The 21,515-nt window shown below is 28.3% G+C and overlaps 3 protein-coding genes across 3 annotated transcripts in view; 1 reads left to right on the forward strand and 2 right to left on the reverse strand.

The window, feature by feature from the left end:
• Positions 1-798: 798 nt before the first annotated feature.
• Positions 799-3,937, forward strand: ATWHY2 (WHIRLY 2). Its single transcript, XM_028075371.2, has 8 exons — positions 799-1,022; positions 1,345-1,466; positions 1,575-1,672; positions 1,785-1,877; positions 1,974-2,068; positions 2,249-2,322; positions 2,423-2,511; positions 3,522-3,937. The coding sequence occupies exons 1-8, from the start codon at positions 979-981 to the stop codon at positions 3,636-3,638; spliced, it is 732 nt and encodes a 243-aa protein (XP_027931172.1). The 5' UTR covers positions 799-978; the 3' UTR covers positions 3,639-3,937.
• A 4,334-nt stretch (positions 3,938-8,271) lies between these two features.
• On the reverse strand, positions 8,272-11,905 carry LOC114187502 (carboxyl-terminal peptidase (DUF239)). The gene is made up of 7 exons (XM_028075765.2): positions 11,492-11,905; positions 11,323-11,409; positions 10,996-11,241; positions 9,531-9,701; positions 9,360-9,413; positions 9,058-9,204; positions 8,272-8,971 (listed from the first exon to the last, which is right to left on the reverse strand). Exons 1-7 carry the CDS (start codon positions 11,696-11,698, stop codon positions 8,594-8,596), a joined length of 1,290 nt encoding a protein of 429 aa, XP_027931566.1. The 5' UTR covers positions 11,699-11,905; the 3' UTR covers positions 8,272-8,593.
• Positions 11,906-20,886: 8,981 nt separating this feature from the next.
• Positions 20,887-21,515, reverse strand: part of ILA (putative protein kinase regulator ILITHYIA) — a 32,412-nt gene continuing 31,783 nt past the window's right edge. The window contains exon 60 of the mRNA XM_028077513.2: positions 20,887-21,202. Coding sequence (XP_027933314.2) covers positions 21,160-21,202 — 43 coding nt within the window. The 3' untranslated portion in view covers positions 20,887-21,159. The remainder of the gene's footprint in view (positions 21,203-21,515) is intronic.

Here is a 21,515-nt window from a genome sequence, read left to right on the forward strand (position 1 = left end):
TACAACTATTTTATGTTGTTAATATATATCTACTTCAATTGTTATTTGATGAGTTGCTAAAAAAAGAACCCTCAAAAAATTGAAACATAAAAGTTACTGAGAAGTGAATTTTTCAATGGTTAACTATTTTACTCTTATATAAAATAAGGTCTTAGTTTACATTTTTACACATTTCAATATTTTAAATTTCCCGCAGTCATAAAAAATATATTGTTTTTTTTCAATTTTGAAAATAAGTTATATGTATGTATCATTAAAAAAAATTATTGACATGTATTCAAAATTATTTCATTAGATTATTGTGGTCTCTAATATGTGTTATAAATTTTCTAAAATAATAGTAATAATAATAATTAATAATAATAAAGAATTGACTGCCATCAAATAAACAAGCACAATTATTATCGTATGTACCAAATAGTTATTATAAAATATTAGACAAATTATTATCATTATACTGTGACAAGAATTATTATTTTTCGAGTATTAATATAAATAATTTTATTTTATAATAAATACATCAATAAATTAAAACTTAATTTTCGTTGTTAGAATTCTAACATTTTTTTATCGATTTTACAACTGATTTCTTAAAATTGATTTAAATGAGCGTTGAACGCATACAATAAGAAAAAAAAAAAGAAGAAGATGGAAATACTATTTCAGATTAAAATAGAAAAATAATATTTTTTGTTCAAACACGACGCACTTAAGAGGGATAAATAAAGATAATAAAAAAAATATTTATAACAATTGAATACAATATAAATTAAACATACACTACTTAATCACAAATTACAAAAATTGTGTAAATGATGAAATCTTGATGAGGCTTGGGTTTGGGCTTGGACTGGGCCAGTTATCATAGAACGGCGTCGTTTATGGTGAAGGTTTTGAACTGGGCATGAGCAATAAACCCCAAAATCTCGGGTACTGGTCTCCTTACAGAGCAAGTGAAGAAGAGAAAAGCGTTCCAAAATGTTCAAGCTATCGCGCGTGCTTCATCTCACTTCCTCTTCTAGGTACTCTCTGTTACTACCTTATTACTTCAACTATGAACTCACTTCTCCCTTCTTCTTCAATATCGCTTATTACCTCTACTTGCTATTCCATTGTTCTTCACAACTTCGTCTTAACACTAAATAACAAACATCAAAGTGGTCCGTCCCAGAAAACAAAAATTTAAGGTTCTGTAAAAAGGGCTTTGGAGAATTTAGTTGTAAATTGCTTAATGTAGTGTGAATCTGGACACGCCATACGCCAGAGATAGCTTTCGATAATGTAAGATGAATCTTCGTAGTAACATCGTTAGATGCTTTTAAATTTTGCAATTTTGTGAAACAGGCATAGGCTGTTGGAAGTGTTGTCGTCTAGGAATGTTGAAGTTGGAGACTTTCTGCGGAATCGGCGTGATTTTACCCATTCAGCTGGCATTTCTACTACTACAAACAATTATGCTGCTAAAGGCATTGCTTTATACCAGTGTTATAATTTTGCTACTTGTTGAGGCTGCAACTGAACTCATTGGGGTTTACTTTTGTTTTTTGTTTTTCTGCTATGAACTTGTCTTGCAGGGTATGCCTCGGATCGTATATTTGCTCCTTATACTGTTTACAAGGGCAAAGCGGCATTTTCGTTGAGTCCTTGTCTTCCAACTTTTACTAAGTTGGATGTAAGATTGCTGTTTTCTTTTAATAATTTTATTGAATGGACATTTTATGTATGTGTGTTTGTGTGTGTGTTGTTAACCCATTTGTTCATAATTATGAACTCCACTTGTGCAGTCCGGGACTGTTGTAGTTGATCGACGTGGTTCAATGATGATGACTTTCATGCATTCTATTGGAGAGCGCAAATATGACTGGGAGAAGAGACAGGTAATTGTGTTTGCTATTCCATTTGCATGGTTAAAGGTTACTGGGGTTTTGACGTGTTTTTTGTTTATCTCTCTCATAGTGATTATCTTTTTGTAGAGATTTGCTCTCTCAGCCACTGAAGTTGGTTCTTTGATAACTATGGGCTCTCAAGATTCCTCTGAATTTTTTCATGACCCTTCAATGTTATCAAGGTTGGTTTCATGGCTCTTGGATTAGGTTTTGACGGCCAACTAAATATCGTTTGAGTGAACTATAATGGGGTTGAATCAAAAGTACATCATCATTAGCCGCTTAGTCAGATTTTCTTTTTATATTTGTACTACATCAATGATAAATAGTGATGACTGCTTTGTAATCTTATTATGTTGCAGTAATGCTGGTCAAGTAAGGAAGAGCTTATCGATTAAGCCTAATGCAAACAACAATGGATACTTTGTCTCATTGAGTAAGATTATTTTTTTTTCCATTAGTTTTTCTCCTCTTTTGCTGCTCATATTGCACAATGCACCCTGTGTTCTCTCTGATTGTTGCACCTTCTTTGGCAGCTGTTGTCAACAACCTGTTAAACACCAAAGACTACTTCAGTGTTCCTGTCACAACTGCTGAGTTTGCTGTAATGAAGACAGCCTGCAGTGTATGCCTTTTATTTGCTTAGTTTTTCATAAGTTTGCAAATTATATTATAGCTTCTATGGACTGATGAATTTCTACTTGCAATAATTAAAAAATAAGAATAGAAATGGTTTCTCTTATCATATCAGAAATTTTCTCTCTGGCGTTGGAAGGGACAAAAATATTAATTATCCTGTCATCTTGCAAGCATAACATTCCACTAATCTACGCAATTCTTGTCTTGAACCTTGATTCATCATTTATGTCCATTAAATTTAGCACATTTCTAAACCAGAATCTAGAAATTCAGATCACATGTGGGTTTCTCTTGAGATTTTTACATGCTAATTTTTTTGCTTTGAAAACTGTTAGTGCCGTTTTCATTCATAATATACTGGGGATAAATAGAACTGTAGTAGTGGTTAAAAAGTATAAGCATGGTTGAACAAATACACACGCACACAGGGATGGATTCAGATACTCTAGAGTAGGTTTAAAAATTAAAATATTAAGTTTGTTTTATAAAAATAATATAAATAACTGTGTGGTGTTAATGAAGGCCGTTAGATCCAAACTGCATGTGCAGTTCATTTTTGGGACTGCAGAAGATCCATATCCCACATGCACACCATATTCTATTCCTCCAAGAAAATAAAAACGCAATGTGAGGTCAAATAATGATCATTCTACAAGTACATGACATAGAGTATTAAAGAAAAACGAAGCTGAAGGGGTAACCATTGTGTTCCTTGATGCTTGGAAGTTCCACACTGGAAACTCAGTCAATCATAAACATATATAGAAACTTAGGGGAGGGAGATCATATTTGTGAAAACTAAGACGGAGGCAAGTCATCCCATGCCTTGCTTACATTCTGGCCTTTTAGTTTGAAACTGCTGTCACTTGGCTTAAATAATCCTTTGGGTTGAATTCAACGAAACCTGAATTCCATTGTCATCTATTCCTTTCTTACATGTATACTTTTGCACCTTCTTAAGAGTTTTGCCACTTATTAATTTGTATTTTAATGCAGTTTGCATTGCCACACATTATGGGTTGGGACCAGATAACTAATCAGCAATCCAGAGGCACAGTGGGCCCTCAAGGGAAGGGTGGCTCTCAAGTTTTAGATTTGGAATGGGAAAAATGAGTTGCTGCAGAGGAATATGAAATAAATCCTTGTTTGTTTCGCAATTCCATTTTGTATATTATCCATTTGAAGACAAGGATTGCTAGGGGAAGATAGCTTGTAAATGGCAATGTTTGATCAGGTGTCAGCAGCATTTTGCCATTAACCATGTTATTGTGTTATATAACTTGTAAAACCACTCAGGTCTTGTGCCTGGTTTTGAAAATACTATCCGGCTGTTTGAACATCAACAGTCTGATTGCAACACGGATGAATATGAGTCGTCAAGTTAAATGCTAACAGATTTAATAGTTAGTTGATGACTGTGTCCAGTCTTTCCATATCATTGTTATTATTGGTTAAAAAAATTGTCTAATCTTTGTGAGCTTTTGGTATAGAAAATGTAGTCAAGAGGTCTAGTTCATTTGATTGAGAGAGTGCGTGAGTTGCAAAAAACTATATGACATATGTTGTTCTTTATGGATAAAGAATTACTCTGATGTTAATTAGTTTTATGTATGAGCTTTGTTAGAAAATAATGTTTGATGTTTTTTTACTTGTTGTAAGTCTTTTTTGAAGACTTAATTTTGTCTACATGAAAATTTGGTTAAACTACAAATATGTTTATTCTAACGATTTTAAAAGATTAAAAAAGTGCTTGTATCTTACTAGTTTAGATAATCCGTTGACCAAATAAACTTTTATAAAAGTTTTATGATTGATTTACTTAAAAAAGGTCTTTAAGAAAGGTCTAGTCTAATCCAAAACTAATATACAAAAAGCTATAAGTTCTTGTATTTTTACTCATACTATAATGAATAGCTTTCGGAAAGTCTGGAAGTTGAAAATAGACTGTATTTAACCAAAAAATATATATCATCTATATCTATATATTTATTTTTCAATTTTATCTTTTAAATATATTCTTTTAAATAAAAGAAACATATTATCAAATTTACCTTTTAAATAGTCGTTTCTTTAAATTTAATCTTTTTTTAAAATTTGACTCTTATTCTAAAATAAACAATTTTTTTAATTATAAAACTATCTATAAAATAAATAAAAGTAATTTACGATAAAATTATAAATATTATTTATATTTAATTTTATAATAATAATAATAATTTTATTATCATTTAAAAAAATACACTAATTTGTAGACATGTATTTTCACAAGTATCAAAAATAAAATAAGAATATCTAATTTTTGACTGAATATTTCATTTCACACGTAATTCCAAGAGTAAAATTATGTGGCTAGAAATGATGATTAGATAACCCTTAAGCTCTTAACATTACTCCTTTAGCAAGTTTAGTTTATTTGTTTACTCTTTCTATTTAAAAATATCAAATGCATTCGAATTCGTTTTTGTGATTACCTTTTTAATTTATTTTTATTTTGATAAAAAAGTTCTACATTAATCAGCTTTATGTATAAGTATATAATATTTAATTTTTTAAATTGTTATAGGAACGACTAATAAACAATATATAAAGAGGATTATCTTTTGTGTCCACATTTCAAAATACCAATTTTATCCTTTAAAATATAATTATTTATTAAATTTTGATATATTTCATGTTCTTTTATCTTTTCTGATATATTTCACTTTATTTTTAATAAATATAATTTTATGTTATAAATTAATTTAATAATATTACAATATTATTACCTACTAATATAATATCACGTATATTTAAAAAAATTGTGTACACATGTACTATCGCATCTATATCTGTATCTACGCTAGTATGTGTATACAAGGGATGTAGATAAAAATTTTCAACGAGAATTGAAAAAATAGTTAAATCTGCAACGTTCAACCTGTCTTTTTTTGTCATCCCAATCCTATTGAGTAAAAATAAAAGCTGCTTAAAATTTATTGTTTACATAGTTAAGAGCATTAAATATTGAAAGTAAGAGCAAGAAATGTATACTTATACCATTATCATTGGTTATATTTGCAAGATGCTATCTTAATGGACAATCTTTACCTATTAAAGAAGGTTTTGTTTGTGTTAATTTCACTCAACATATCAACTGCATTTCCTTTTTGCACCCCCATCAAATTTCTCCCTTCTCAATCATTTTGGATTTTACTGAACTAAATCAATTCCAAAAATATTTTTCCTGAAGATACTCACTGCTCCTATTCTGAAAAAATATTGTTTCGAAAAATAAAATCCAGAAAAATAGGGTGCAAGAAGAAATTGATAGGGTACAGGAAGAAACTCCCCTTTGCAGCAGGCTTATCATTAGTACTCCCATAAACTTTTGCATTCTGGATTAAACAGTCAAAAATATAAATTTTGTATTTTAGAATGTACGTTTTTACTTTATATTTCAAAATATACAACATTAAATATATTATTTTTTGTATTATAGAAAACATAATTGTATTTTGAATAGTATAATCAAAAATATATTTATATTCTATATAATTTAAAATATAAGAACTATATTTCAAATCGTAGATTGCAAGTTAAATATAAATATAATATTAAAATCGAATGTTAAATATTTTCTGTTTCTTTTTTATACAAGATTTTTTTTTTTGCAGTGAAATAGTTGTGCTTTTCTTTTTCATTTGTGCTCTAAACAATGTAAATTTACTTTCAATTTATAAAGAATGTTTAAACTGATTAAAATCTGTAAGTACGAGCATAATTGAAAAAGAAAAGTGGGCACTAAAATGGGAGAAAGTTTAAATTAATTAAAACCTTCTCATTCATTATATTTAAAACAAATTAATTATATTAAATAAATTTTTAATCAATTAACTCGAGCAGTCTGCATAAGATTATATAATGTTTTATACTCAAAGTAGTAGTCTTCAGTTTTAAATAATTTTAAAAAATTAAAGTGATTTATTAAAATAGATAATTAATGTAAAATTTGTACAATAAATCAAATTAGCATGTCATTTTCTAATTTCTATTTTTTTATTACTTTTGAAAATTATTTTATACATACTTATTGTTGCATTTTATTTTTATGTTTGCAGTAACATCAAAAGCCAAGATAAAAGGAATGATTTTGATTTTGAAAAGTTAAATATAAGAGATGAGATAGAAATAAATTTAATCTTAAAATAATATTATTGACAATTTTGTTATATTTTATAAAAAAAACACATTGAAACAAATTTAATTGTACAAATTTTGGAAAGGCTGAAAATACTATTTCATACATATATAGAGCATTTATTGAAGGTGATATTGATCGATGTTAAATTAATTTCTTCAAATTAGCTATGATCTTATACAAATACTGACGGAAAATATGTTTAAAATTTCAAAATTCCTAAACAAAGATTTCGATCAATGTTAAAATAAGTTTTATTGCTCGTAAATTTTGTTACCTGTTCGTATCTATCTACAATATTCATTTTCTACCCGTTGTAAGTTTTGTTCACAGATAACTACGGGTACAAACTTTTTTGACATTGCTTACATATTCTTATGGACCTTAATGGTTGGATGAGACAATTCAAGAGGGTGATTCATTTATTTGGAGAATTTAAAACGTTTTGTAATGAAATGTTTTGTTTGGATAGAGAAATTGAAAAACATTTAAAATGCATGCAATTTTTTTAAAATATTTCAATTAGGTAAATTAGAAAAAATTCATACCCTAAAGAAAAGGTGGAATTTGGAATTCTTCTCACTCAACCTCACACTTTGGACTCAATCCCAAACGGATCCAACAAACCCGACAACCATGACAGGTTGGGTTAGCCATATTATCTAGATGGATCGGACTGACCTGATGACAAAAACGGGTCAGGCGAGCTTGACAACTCAAACAGGTGCCCGACCGGCCTGACGACCTAGCCTGTTTGGGTTTTCTGGCCAGTCCGACCTGTCTGGGTCATTGGGTCAGACCAATTCGGCTAGGTAGTTGGGTCAACCCGACCCATTTGGGTCGTCGAACCCGTTTCCAAATTTATCATGAACTCAACATAATTAAGCTTAAAATAAATGCTGTAAAAATTAAATTTTATCTCACAAGAAATTCAATTGTTTTTTTCAAACAAGAAATTAAAATGTGAAAATATTTTAATTTTTTTACCCAAACAAGTTATTTAGAAAATAAAGAAAATTTAATCACAAACAATTCAAATATAAAATATTTTAATATCTGAACATTGTTGAAATCATCCATGCAAAGACCAGTTAAGTCTTTGTCTCGTAGAGATTTCCCATCCACACTATAGCAAGACAATCTATTATAAAAGGAAAGTATCTTTGTAAAAGAAAAAAAAAAATACTGTTTTATGCTAATTTTAAAATACAAATGTACTCAGTTCAGTTTACCTATCAATTAGGAAAAAATTATGTTTTCACGATTTTTATTTTAAATTTGATAAAGTTTCATAAATAGAATTAAAATAGATTAACTTTTCATTTTTTAACTAAAATAAAATAATAAAGTAATATTTTTTTGCTTAAATAAGTAATTTTTAAAAATTTATAAAAAAAAACTTTGTTAAACGTTCATATTCCTATCAATTACGAGTAAAAAGAGCTTTAATATTACACTATTATTTTGAAAAAACAAAAGGAGTAAAAAACAACTTAGAAATCTTTAAACTGAGGCATATAATTCTCACAAGGATTAATCATTCCACTAGTTGTGAAAAAAGAAAGAAAAAAAAGAAAAGAAATTTAACATTAGATGAAGGTGACCATTTCCAATCGTGTTTATGCATGGATATACATGCGTCCAGAAAATCCTTCATGACTTATTGGCTACAACAGAAATACATTTTCCCTTCCCTTCCCTTCCAAAGGAAACAAAAACAAAAAGGTGAAAGCAGAAACACAAATGGAAATGGCTGCTGAACAACAATAATTCTATATTTACGTACACGCAAAGAATCTAACACATTACTTCAACCTGAACTAACTCAAAACAATACTACGTAAAATGAAAAAGGTGGTAGGTCACGTAATTAACGAAGAATATGATGTGATCACTGGCACTGAGCGCTGTTACCAGGGCCACCATAGTAGAAGTAGGTGCCCCATTCATTACTGTAGGAGCTCTTAATGTCATAACAGTTGGTGTTCTCAGCTAGGGTTAAGATGTTGTGCACCGAGCTAAGACTATTGTCGGTGTCTACAATCTCAAGGTTACGAAAATAGCTTGCTTTTCCAAAACCATCTCCAGCAAAATGCCCAGATCCCATTTGGGTGGAGGTGTGTTCCCCGTTCGCACGTGTGTTCACCACTTCGCCACCCCACTCCACCATCGTCGCATGTGTGGCCAAGTGTGTGAATAACTCCACCGGCCAATACCCCACCAGTGTGCCATCGCCGAAACTCATCCACCAGTTCCCTATTTTGGGGTCCTGAGATAATTGATGTTACAAAAGGAAGTGAAGAACGCTGAAAAGTTTAGTATGTAATTTGCATGTGGAAGAAGAAAAACACGAACCTTCCAAATGAGGATGGTGATGTCGTATTGGTTAGCATCGTAAGATGAGATGGGGGAAATGGCTGCTCCAATGGCTATTCTGCTGTTTGTTTGCACAAAACCAGCACAGAGAAGGTTATAGCATCCTGTTGCCTGATATGAATCACTCTGCATAATCCACGAAATCATCACTCTCACAAAATTTTTTCATCTAAACTGATTATCCTACTTCACATCATTCTTGTTAAATCTATCTGATAAATCAGAGTTTGAATTTTTCTGCGTTAAAATGATTATAGAGTGATTATTGGAGAGATGCTGACCGTCCAGTAAGTGAATAATCTTGGCCTGGTGTCACCATAAAGCTCCGGACTGACCTGACTAGTAGAACAATCAAAGCTTTAGAAACAAACTAAAACCAAACGTAAAGCCTTTATTATTTCTTAATTAATCCACCTTAATTATGATTAACCTAATAATCAAACCTTCAGTACCTGCCATCCAGCTTCAATGCTGTTCAGATCTGAGCCATCGAAGGAACCAGAAAGAATCCAAATCTGAGAGAGACTGAATTCGTTCACCACTTGGATGGAAGGTTCCCACACATTTATTGTTGCCTTTGCCCCATACACCTCCTGTGATGATCCTGTGTATGCGATTGCATGCTGCATCATGCATCCACAAGATAATTTTATAACTCAGTCCTTTCCATCAAAATATTATTAGTTTCAGATTTTATACACTTAAACAATAACATATTAAGTATGATGCTTTGTGTTTGTGACTGCATAATAGTAGCACTTAAGAACAAATATGAAATCCTTCAAATCATATTTTATCATTGTACCTCAAAAAAATGGTAGTTTTTTCTTACGTTAATAAGATAGGATGAAAAGAGATGCTTTTATATTCAAGTTTATGTTTAATTTAATTTATACATAAGCTAATTATATATTTTATTAGTTATACCATTTAAATTATAAAACAATTAAAATAACAAACTTAAAACTATAAATTTAAAAATAATATATGTAATTTAATATATATATATATATATATATATATATATATATATACACGTTTTATGTTTTGAATTTCTATATGGTATTTCAATTAATATATAAATAACAACATAATATATAATTATTTAAAATGTACGAAAACAAATGTACAAAATAACTCACAAGTTTATATCTCACAACATTAAGAAAGAACATGAAAAGTTAAAATTTTAAACTTTTTTCCTAAATCCAATCATGTTTGCCAATACATACCTAAGAAATTAAAAAAAAAAATTGATTGTAAATGCTTTGTGGTCCCGGTCAAATATAGAAACGTAATATAACAATGACATTAATTGCCAACTCTTGTATATCTATGACCAAATAAATAAAAAAAATCTTTGTTTTTATAAACTATTTTCTTTTACAGCTTTTCTTATAACCGTGTTGGAGTTTCACTCTAATAAAAATTAAATTCTATTTTAATATTTAAAATGATAAATAGATAAATAAAAACAAAAGGGGAGTGTTGTGTTTTGTGATATATATATATATATATATATATATATATATATATATATATATATATATATATATATATATATATATATATATATATATATATATATATATATAAAGTATCAAGCATTATACAACATAATCCGTGTTAGTAGAGACAGATAGACTTATTTCCTTTAATTGAAAGCGTATTTACAGCATTGGAATATTTAACAATAATGTTGACTAAAATAGTAGTGCAGTTTAATAATGTTAAGCATTTATTATACTTGGAATTAATTAAAAGTTATTGTAAGTATGAACGTTAAAAAAGTTATTAAAATTTATTGTGAGTGTGAAAGTCAACAAGTTTATTAAATTAATTATTTATGATTAGGATGAGAGTGAGAAAAGAGGAATATAATATATAAATAAATATAAAAATAAAAATAGAAGGTACCTCGTGGCCGTTGCCGGTGACAACATCGGGGGCGTCGCTGCGTGCGAGAGAGAAACGTCGTCGTTTCTTTCCAAAGTCAAACAAAGACTTCGCTCTCAACACGTCATGCACCGTGCTTCGCCGTATGGGAACGGTTCCTTTTGGACACAGCGTCCCATTTTGGTGCCACTTTTGCATTCCCATTCCCATTCCCATTTCACTCTTTTTCTTCACCTTCATACCCTTTGGCATCTCACTCGGCACTCTCTGTTGCATTCATGTTCATTCAAACATCCAAAAAAATAACCCTAATTTTCTCTTTCAATTTCAATGAATCTAAGAAGGTACCTGGATCTTGTGATTCTTCAAAAGGGGGTGATCTAAAGCGGGTTGTTTTCTTTTGTGGACACAGTCTATGAGATCACCATCTGGACTCTGAAATAATCATGAATAGAAAGCATTTTAGCAACAGCATTTGAACCAATCACACATGCATAGACATGAATAATTAATTTACCTGTATGGTGAGGAGAGGGGTCTTGTTAATGTTGTCCAAGTGTCTCTGAATCCTTTGGAGTCTCAAACTGCTGAATTTCCTGTCAGTTGTGTAGTTAAGGTTGGTGGATTGAACCTCAATCGTTAGGAGCAAGAAGAAAGCAAGAAGGAGAAGATGGTGATGAGTGAGAGGAGAAGAAGAAGAAGAAGAAGAGACAAGAGTGGCCATAACTTGTGTTTTCAGCGTGAAGAAAGAAAATGGGTAAAGTGGAGAAGCATTACTAGCAAAGAAAAGAGCAGAAAGTAAAACTGAGTTTCATGGGTATATTTCCATATAGCACACAGAAAGAAAGAAAAATAGAGAGTGGTAATTAAGGGAGGGTAAAGATTATGATATTGTTTTCTCTCTCTTTGTTAATGGTATTAATGGTGAGAAGAAGTGGTGGGTGGGGTTAATTAAGGTGGTGGTCAGAGAGGGGTGTTGGACTTTCAGCATCAAGATGATGATTGCTTGCATTTGATTCATCATGTGTATTAATAAGGCATGATGATGATCTAGGCATTTACACATACACTTGTGATGCACAAACGTTGAAGCAAATTAAGGATGGAATTGCAGGGTTCAAATTCGAAATATTGAAAGCAATATAAAATGGCAGACCTACCCATCTGAAAACAAAGCCCTTTTTATTGCAGTTCTTCAATGTGCATCTGCCACCATACACTTTGCCATTAATGTTTCCCTTCAAACAAACCATATATTAATTCCTTCTCTTCTCTTCTTTCACTGTACTACTTCTGCTCTATGCCTTCTTTCTGCTTATCTTATTTTCTGAATCATAAAATAAAGTTAAAAACTGACAAATCAATTCAAGTGGAGAGGTGTGTTATCATTGGCACCCGGAAAACCCTAGCTACCATATACTTAAAATTCATATTTACATCGTAAAATGTAATATTGTACTATTTTATATGGTCTTTTCAATTTAGATGTTTATGATCGTGGCGTAATAAAATTATTAGAATGGTAAAAAAAAATTGTAAAATCACTGTAATCGTTGAATTTTTTTTTTATAAAATCATGTTGATCGCTGATTTTACTTGTGGTTCAATCATTCAGTTTAAATAAAACTTAAATTTAATTAAAATTAATGCAATTAAAAGTCCGCCTAATTACATGTGTTGTCACCTAGCAACAACAATAAAAAAATAATTCAATTAAAGTTTAAATTCTTTTTTTACAACTTCAATACTTATTTATTCAAATCCAAAGTATTTTCTACTGCATTGTTCATCTTCTCCTTGAAAGAAAATATAATTAAAATAAATCTTGATTATATATATATATATATATATATATAACATTAATTTTATAGTAAGTAAAATTTAAAACTAGTGTTAGAATTTTATTGTTTTTGAATTCTTCATCATCCTAATCACATTTTAACTGCGCGAGACACGTTTATGTAAATGAATTGATTGTATGTAATCATGAATACTAATTTTAATTTACTTATTTATATAAATTATATATAAATGTGTTTCTTGTTTAAATTCGAAGTTTGTTTAAGAAAAATTTAAATTTAAAAATCACGGATTTTATGTTTAGAGAGAGAGAAAAATTGAGTATACAAAATAAAGAGTAACTTAAAAATTGTAAAGAAAATAAGTGTGAGAAGTATCATATACTTAATTTTGACGGTTAACTTTGAATACTAACCCAAAAGTCATAAAATGATGAAATAGAAAATTTTGTAACTATTTTACCAATTACGTTTTTCATTTTAAAAAGCCTTTAAAAAATGCATAAAAGTAAACAGAAGAAATATAACTTTGTATTTGTTTTCAAAAAAAGTGATAACCCTGTACGTACTAATAAATTTTAATATTATTAATTAGTGTTTATTTTATCTTCTGAGCCAGGGACACTGTTCTTTGAAGATTTTCTTTATAATGCATTTTAGTTTCTCTCCATCTGTCACATTTTTTTCTTCTAATGGCTATTATGAAGTAGGAATCTTTATACCCCTGTTATGTGGCATCGCAAGTAAGAACGATGTTTGTAAAATTTTATATACTAATAGACCAAAATTTAAAGTTAATTAAATTTTAAAATTATTTAGATATTTTTTTTAATTAAATTCCTAATAAAAAATTAATATTATATTAAATATATAACTTTTTTTATATTTTTTAATTGAATCATTATCATCTGATTTTGTAATCTCAAGAATATGATCACAAAGTTCGAGAATAATAAAAATAAATATCTTAAATCTTTATTATTTTTATAAGAAATAATATTATTTTTTTTAAAATTAAATAATAAAACAAAATTCAAATAAATATTCCACACTTATACGTTCTTTTTCAGTGTCTAAGTTTATGATGAAGATTGCGAAATATAATATTTATATATTGACAAAGACTTAATTAAAAAATATAAAGATTTGGGACATTTCATCAAACAATCTCTTAATGAGAACCAGTTAAAAATGTTTAGATTTATAAGATACATAAAAAATTAATTACGTTATTTTATTTTTTTTACAAGGAGAGAGTTATGTTAAGGAAATATATATATCGTCAATATAATTGAAAGCAAATAAAAAATAAAAAAAAAATATTTAATTAAAAAAATATTAAATTTTAGATACTCAATCAAATAAATTTTCTAATAAAATTTTAATAAAAAATAATCAAATATGTGATAAATTTAAAAATAAATTACGCCAAACTATTTCTTAAAATAATTCGACAAAATGATATTTTGTATGGATATGTAGGTGATTTAAGATATTAAAAGAAAATGTGTAGTGGAATCTAACTAGATTTAGGAGTTTGAAATTTGAGAGATTGAGATGGAAGTAATAAATAATTTAGACAACATTTTGAAGAGAGAGATCCATTTGAAGATGTGTTTATAAAACGCACGACCATCCATATGGTATGGAAAGTATACAAATATCAGGATTATATTATTTAAATCGAGTAAGCTTCTAATTGCGAATCTCCATTTTTTCTTTATTCAAAACAATTTTGTAGTTGTCAGTGCTGTGCATATCGTATTGCGCCAATACTAATATTTTTTTTATAGGATTTGAAGCCTAGTTAGAGTTTAATACTTCCTTTCAAAACCATTATTTTTTTGGCTTGCTATATCTGGTTAAAATTTTCGTATAATTATTGATTTAGTTTTCTTGGTTCGGTTCATTTTAGTTCTCTTATTATTTGTTGATTCAATTTAGTTCTTCAATTATTTAAAATTGTTCATTTTGGTCCGTTCAACTTGGTTATCTCCGTTAAGTTGAAGTTAATACTGTATTCGTATGTCATGTGTTAATTTGTGAAATTTTTTATTTTTTTAATTTTTTAATTTTTTAATTTTTTATTTTTTTAAAATATATAAATTGCCACGTGTCAAGTTACAAGATTACAGTTGTACCACATGGCAGTGTTAATAATTATTTTTAATTTAATCATCTATTTAAATTTTTGGTTCAATTTAATCATTTATTTCAAAACGATCTAATTTGGTCATTTTTAATTTGAGACCAAAATAGTAAATAAATTTAAGACTTAAATATCTTTTTCGTTCTCATTTTCGTAGTATTTGTTGCGGATAGTCTTCATTTTTACAAATGTTTAAAATGGTCTTCATTTTCGCAATTCGTGTTTAATTTCGTCATTTTTTGTGATACCGTTTAAATCAGTTTTTTGTATTACGTTGAATTGTGGTGTGTTACGTGTACAGTACATTGTAATAATTAGATAGTTGGGGATAAATTAGATATACATGTTAAAATAAGTTTTTTGAATTTATAAATTAAATCACTACACCTAAATATTCAAATTCTATTAAACTGACTAATGAGATATCAATCTTATATCTCTACCTGCAGAGAGCAAAGATCTCTCGATAAGTAAACTGACTAAAGGGATATCAGTTTTATATCTTTATCAACATAAACAAGTAACTCTCTAAAAAAACATGTAACTGAATCTTCACAAACAATCAAACCCATCACGAAATCTAAAATTATGTATTACTCATCAAATTAATAACCATGTGCAATAAAAAATAATATAATTTATTGATTAATATTATCTATAATAATGACAAAATAGAGAATAATAATTTTATATCATAAAATTATATAAATACAACACTAACTAGAAGATTATAACAACTATATACATGTAGTAATGTATCATTTAATTTAATAACTAATATATAAAAAATTAATATATTACTTATAAAGAAAGTCAAATAAAATAAGAAGTTTCATTTATTTAGATGTTTAAAAAAACTTTTACATTACAAATATGATGGTATCTTAATATTAATTTTATATTCGAAATTTATATTTAGAAAACATATGAGTAATTTGGTATAGTAACTTATAGCAAATTGGATAAGATTATAAAATAAAAATGTAATTGTGATCTATCAATTGCTATTACATATTAAAATTTATAAGAAAATAATTCCACAAATTGAGGGATACAGATATTTTGAGAATGTAGATCACGTTATCAGTCTTTTCTTTAGGCCATAAGTGTCAATTTCAATCATATAATTTATTAGTTCAATGACAAGTAACTATCAATAATTTTTTTAATTTATATTTTTTACAATCATATCATGTGTGGGATAAAAAATTAGTGGATGATCATGTTAGAAAGTAAATTTTAAGCCTAACACAAATCCACAAATTCGATTTTTAAGGTGAAATTACACCCACTTATATATATATATATATATATATATATATATATATATATATATATATATATATTGTGAATTGGTTTTATCTTTAATTGATGTGGGACTTCCAACAGTCCCTGGTCACTTGTTGGAATGTCCCTGATCACTTGCTAAGAGGTCTATGCTCACTTGGTGAGAGGTCCTTCATCATATGTTGAGAGGTCCTTGTCACTTGTTGAGACATCCTTGGCCACATGCTTAGAAGTCCCTAGTCACTTGTTGAGAGGTCCTTGATCATTTGCTTAGATGTCCCTGATCACTTTTTGAGAGGACCCTAATCATTTACTGAGAGGTACCTAGTCACTTGCTGAGAGGTTCTTGGTCATTTATTGAGAGGTCCTTGGTCACTTACTAAGAGGTCTCTGGTCAATTGCTAAGAGGTCCATGGTCATTTGCATAGAGTCCCCGGTCACTTGTTGAGAGATCCCTAGGATAATTTGCTGAGAGATCCCTAGTCACTTGTTGAGAGGTCTCTAATCATTTCCTTAGAGGTCCCTGATAATTTATTGAGAGGTCCATGGTCACTTGCTGAGAGGTCCCTAGTAATTTACTGAGAGGTTCTCGGTCATTTGCAGAGAGGCCCTGATCATTTGCTAAGAGGTCCTTGGTCATTTTCTGAGAGGTCCCTGGTCTCTTGTTGAGAGGTCTTTGGTCATTTGCTGAGAGGTCCCTGATCACTTGATAAGAGGTCCCTGATCACTTGCTCTGGTCTTTGTTGAGAGGTGCGTGGTCACTTGCTGAGAGGTCATTGGTCACTTCTTGAGAGGTCATTGGTCACTTGTTGAGAGGTTCATGGTCGTTTGCTTAGAGCTCCTTGGTCTCTTGCTGAGAGGTCCCTGGTCACATCTAGTCCCAGTCGTCACTTGTTGAGAGGTCCAGTATCTCTGTTGAGAGATCCCTAATCATTTGCTGAGTGATCCCTAGCCACTTGGTGAAAGACATCTGGTCATTTGCTGAGAGGTATAAATATTACATATTAAAAAATTATAAGAAAATAATTTAAAAAATTGAGGGGTATAGATATTTTGAGAATGTAGAACATGTTATCAATATTTTCTTTAGGCAATAAGTGTCAAATTCAATCATAAAATTTATCATTTCAATGACAAGTAACCATCATTGAATAATCATTTGATCTTAATATCACGAATACATATTATCCTCCTTAAAATTGGAAAATTTAGAATATTTATTTATAAGTTAATTAAATGTTTGATTATCAATTAGTTAGTGTAATATAAAATATTTCACGTTTTTACCATACGAGACTTACAAATAATTATGTTTTTAAGTACTAAAAAATGGACAGTGATACTTTAATAAAGTTTGACAAACTACTTTTTTACTTTATTATTTTATTTAAATTTAAAAATAAAAGATTAATCTATTTAAGTTATTTATATAAAGTTTGTCAACAAATAATATTTCCTAAAAAATATATTCAATCTTGATATTAACTTTACATCGATGAATTTTGTTAATATAATAACTGAGAATAAAGATAAAGTATAACTTAATATCAATAAAAATAGCTCCAAACTAAAAAAAAGGTAGCACCCAGAGGATCTTGAAAGTTTAATCTTAATTTTATATATGAAATATAATAATGGCTTACAGGGTCTTTATATTATTTTTATTTATGAAATATTAATAAAAGCATAAGCACTTGATTTTAATAATTTACCATTTTTAGTTCCTAATTTTTTGTTTGGTTCAATTTTGTCCCCTTATTATTTGTTAGTTTAATTTAGTCTTCCAATTATTTCTAGAGGTTTGATTTTATTTATCCGTTGAGTTGAGATTAACACCCATACATACTGCGTGTCAATTTGTGAAATTTTTAATTTCTTTATTATTTTTTTAAATATATAAATTGCCACATATCAAGTTACAGTAGTGTCACTAGTAATAATAATTTTCAATTTAGTCCTTTATTTAAATTTTTGATTCAATTTATTCTTCCTATTTTTTAAAACAATCAATTTTTTTTTTCTCAATTTGATACCAAATTAGTAATTAAGCTTAATTACAACTTATATATACATGTCAAAATAATTTTTTTAAATTTATATATCAAATCACTACATCTAAATATTCAAATTATTTTATCTTTAAAAAGTGTAAAAAATTTCAAGTGTAAAAAATTACAAGAATGAAAATGTAAAAAAAATAAAATAATTTCAGTATTTAGGTGGAGTGATTTGATTTATAAATTTTTAAAAAATTATTTTAACATGTATAATTAAGTATAATTAAACTTAATTACTACCTTGTTCTTAAATAAAAGAAAACCAAATTGGATCGTTTTAAAAAATGAAGGACTAAATTGAAAGTAATTATTGTCAATACCACACGACACAATGATAACATGTCATGGGTCATGACTGCAATTTGACATGTAACAATTTATATATCTTCTGAAAAGAATTAAAAAATTTTTAAAAATTGAAAATTTCACAACTTAACATGTAGGTTTAATTAATCGTAAGATACCCAGTTTGGTACTAGAGTATCAAATTGGTACCCGCTTTTAAAAAAATGTCAATTGCATCCCAACTTTTGAAAATTGCTTCAATTAGGTCCCTTTCAGACAGAGTTGACTAACGCCGTTAGTCAACGTGCCACGTGTCAATCTGTGGTTTTTTTGATTTTTTTTTTTTAAAAAATTAATTTTTTTTTTAATTTTTAAATTTTTTTTTAAATTTTTTTTTAAAAAAAATTAAAAATGCCACGTGCCAAGTTCCTGTGTGTGCCACGTGGCATTGTCAGTGCCACGTGGCATTGTAACGTGTCAGTGTCACTATTAGATGTCATTGTTTTGATTTCGATTTGGTCCCCATTTATGTTTTTTCGTTTCAATTTAGTACCTACTTATGTGTATTTGATTCAATTTTGACCTAATAATTTTTAATAATTAAAATATTTTTTAATAAAATTAAAAGTAATTAAGTATAAAAGTTTAAAAAAAATTAAGTATTTGATATTTATATTAAAATTTAGTGGTAAAAGTCATTTTAGTACTTATAAATAGCATAACATTCATACAAATAATAAATTTGGTCTGAAATTGAGAGAAACATTATAAATATTAGTACTTAATTTTGTAAAAATATTTATACTTAATTATTTTTAATCTTATAAAAAATGGATTACAAAAATATTTTAATTATTAAAAAAAAATTGGGACAAAATTGAATCAGATACACATACTTAGGTACTAAATTGAAACAAAAAGACAAATGTGGGGACCAAATCGAAATCAAAACAATGACATCTAATAGTAACACTGACACGTGGCATTACAATGCCACGTGGCACTGACAATGCCACGTGGCACACACAGGGACTTGACACGTGGCATTTTTAATTTTTTAAAAAAAAAAATTTAAAAAAAATTTAAAAATTAAAAAAAAAATTAATTTTTTTTTTAAAAAAAATCAAAAAAACCACATATTGACACGTTGACTAATGGCGTTAGTCAACTCTGTCTGAAAGGGACCTAATTGAAGCAATTTTTAAAAGTTGGGATGCAATTGACGCTTTTTTAAAAGCGGGTACCAATTTGACACTCTAGTACCTAACTGGGTACTTTACGATTAATTAAACCTAACATGTATCATGTACGAACACAAATAATTTCAACCTAACAGAGATGACCAAATTAAATCTTTTTTAATTGCTAGAGAACTAAATTGAATCAACAAATAAAAAAGAAAATAAAATGAACCAAACTAAAAAATTAAAAAACTAAATCAATAATTATACCTAAAATTTTATAATACTAAAAAAATAGAAAAACGATATATAAACTTGTTGCGAGGTACTTTAATAATATTTTAAAAGGAAAAAAAAAACATGTTATTCAATTATGAACTGATTTTACCAAAAAAGAACAACAAAACAAGAATCAAAGCAATAATGTACCTCTACAAACAAAATACATTAACTTATAATAAATCATTAACTTAATATTCACATCTAAACATGGTTTCATAGTCATGATTTAAGTTTATCCTAACGTCTGTTGTCTTTTAATCGAACCATTACTAGATCATTCATCAAATGTTTAGTCCCAGTTACGACAAGATTTACAAAATTTGTATGTCTCGGTGTGATGAAAGATTCAAATCCACTACGATAAAGTTAATTATAATATATATATATATATTAGAATTACAAGTTAAAAAATTAAATAAAATAAATATAACTAAAATATTATTTTTTTGAGTTGGCAAAAAGTGTAACATATCACTGCTAATTTATAAATTCAACTCTATTGTGTAATAAATGCACTCAAGCAAAATATGGGTATTAAATATTCAACCGCATTCCAATAACTTCTGATTACAAAAGATAGAAGAAATATTTTAAAAACTAAGATCCAGGAAAGCATGTCTAAATAAAGTAAATCAGAAATGGAATTGACCAATAACTTTGTAACACAGTAAAGTAAATAGATTTGATCACAAGCTAAAGCTTCTAGTGGCAAACCAACTAAGAAACTCGCTATTATTATTTCATATAAACGAATGATAATAAAAAGAACATAATGGGTTCCTGAACATAAGTAGTCCATTTAAATGGTAAATAAAGTGATTCTGCACAATAACAGCTCTAAGGAATAAATAGGCACAGAGAAAAGGGCAATATAAACATTTGTAAATAAAAAATATATTACCGCCAAAATTGATTAAGAAATACAAATATAGTTACAAATAATGAGACTCGTCTAATTTACAAAGACGTTGATATAATCAAATACCCAGGCGCAAAAAATTGGGTAAAAAGCTTCAAATTGCATATTTCTATATATATTTTAGACTATATCACAGTGCTACCAGAAAAATTGGTTATCAACGAGAATTCTGTACTTAGACCATGAAGAAATGGAGAAGCACAGCACTTGATGAAAGACAAACTACTTAGCTACTTGAGGTATCCTCGTCGCTATCATCACTGTCATCGCTGCACAGCAGTAAATACGAGAGAAATTGATCAATAACATAATTGTGCGTGGATTCTTAACTTAAACTTAGGTGTTACAGAACAAAAGTCAAATGTATAAAAAAATTCATTCCGAATTAACAGTTTGTGATAACAGAACCAGGTTAACAGTTTATTTTTATACAGGAATTTTATAAAAAATCAACAGATCATCTTAAGTTATAAAGAGTAGTTTTGTGTATTCAAATTTTGAAAATATAATTTCAAAATTAACCATTTCATCATCCCCTAATCTAGATAAATTTAAAATTAAACCCTTTCACAAAGATGGTGA

The sequence above is a fragment of the Vigna unguiculata genome, chromosome 6, assembly GCF_037176805.1.
Source record: "Vigna unguiculata cultivar grain cowpea cultivar isolate G323 ecotype 2 chromosome 6, ASM3717680v1, whole genome shotgun sequence".
Lineage (NCBI taxonomy): Eukaryota > Viridiplantae > Streptophyta > Magnoliopsida > Fabales > Fabaceae > Vigna > Vigna unguiculata.

Excerpts from the sequence above, each read along its gene's own strand:
- LOC114187502 (XM_028075765.2), bottom strand. The coding sequence starts at position 11,698 with ATGGCCACTCTTGTCTCTTCTTCTTCTTCTTCTTCTCCTCTCACTCAT. Across the intron at positions 9,414-9,530 it reads GCATTGAAGCTGGATGGCAG|GTCAGTCCGGAGCTTTATGG; the intron begins GTACTGAAGGTT and ends TCTACTAGTCAG. Across the intron at positions 8,972-9,057 it reads TCACCATCCTCATTTGGAAG|GACCCCAAAATAGGGAACTG; the intron begins GTTCGTGTTTTT and ends CAATTATCTCAG.
- ATWHY2 (XM_028075371.2), top strand. The coding sequence starts at position 979 with ATGTTCAAGCTATCGCGCGTGCTTCATCTCACTTCCTCTTCTAG. Across the intron at positions 1,023-1,344 it reads CATCTCACTTCCTCTTCTAG|GCATAGGCTGTTGGAAGTGT; the intron begins GTACTCTCTGTT and ends TTTGTGAAACAG. Across the intron at positions 1,673-1,784 it reads CAACTTTTACTAAGTTGGAT|TCCGGGACTGTTGTAGTTGA; the intron begins GTAAGATTGCTG and ends CCACTTGTGCAG.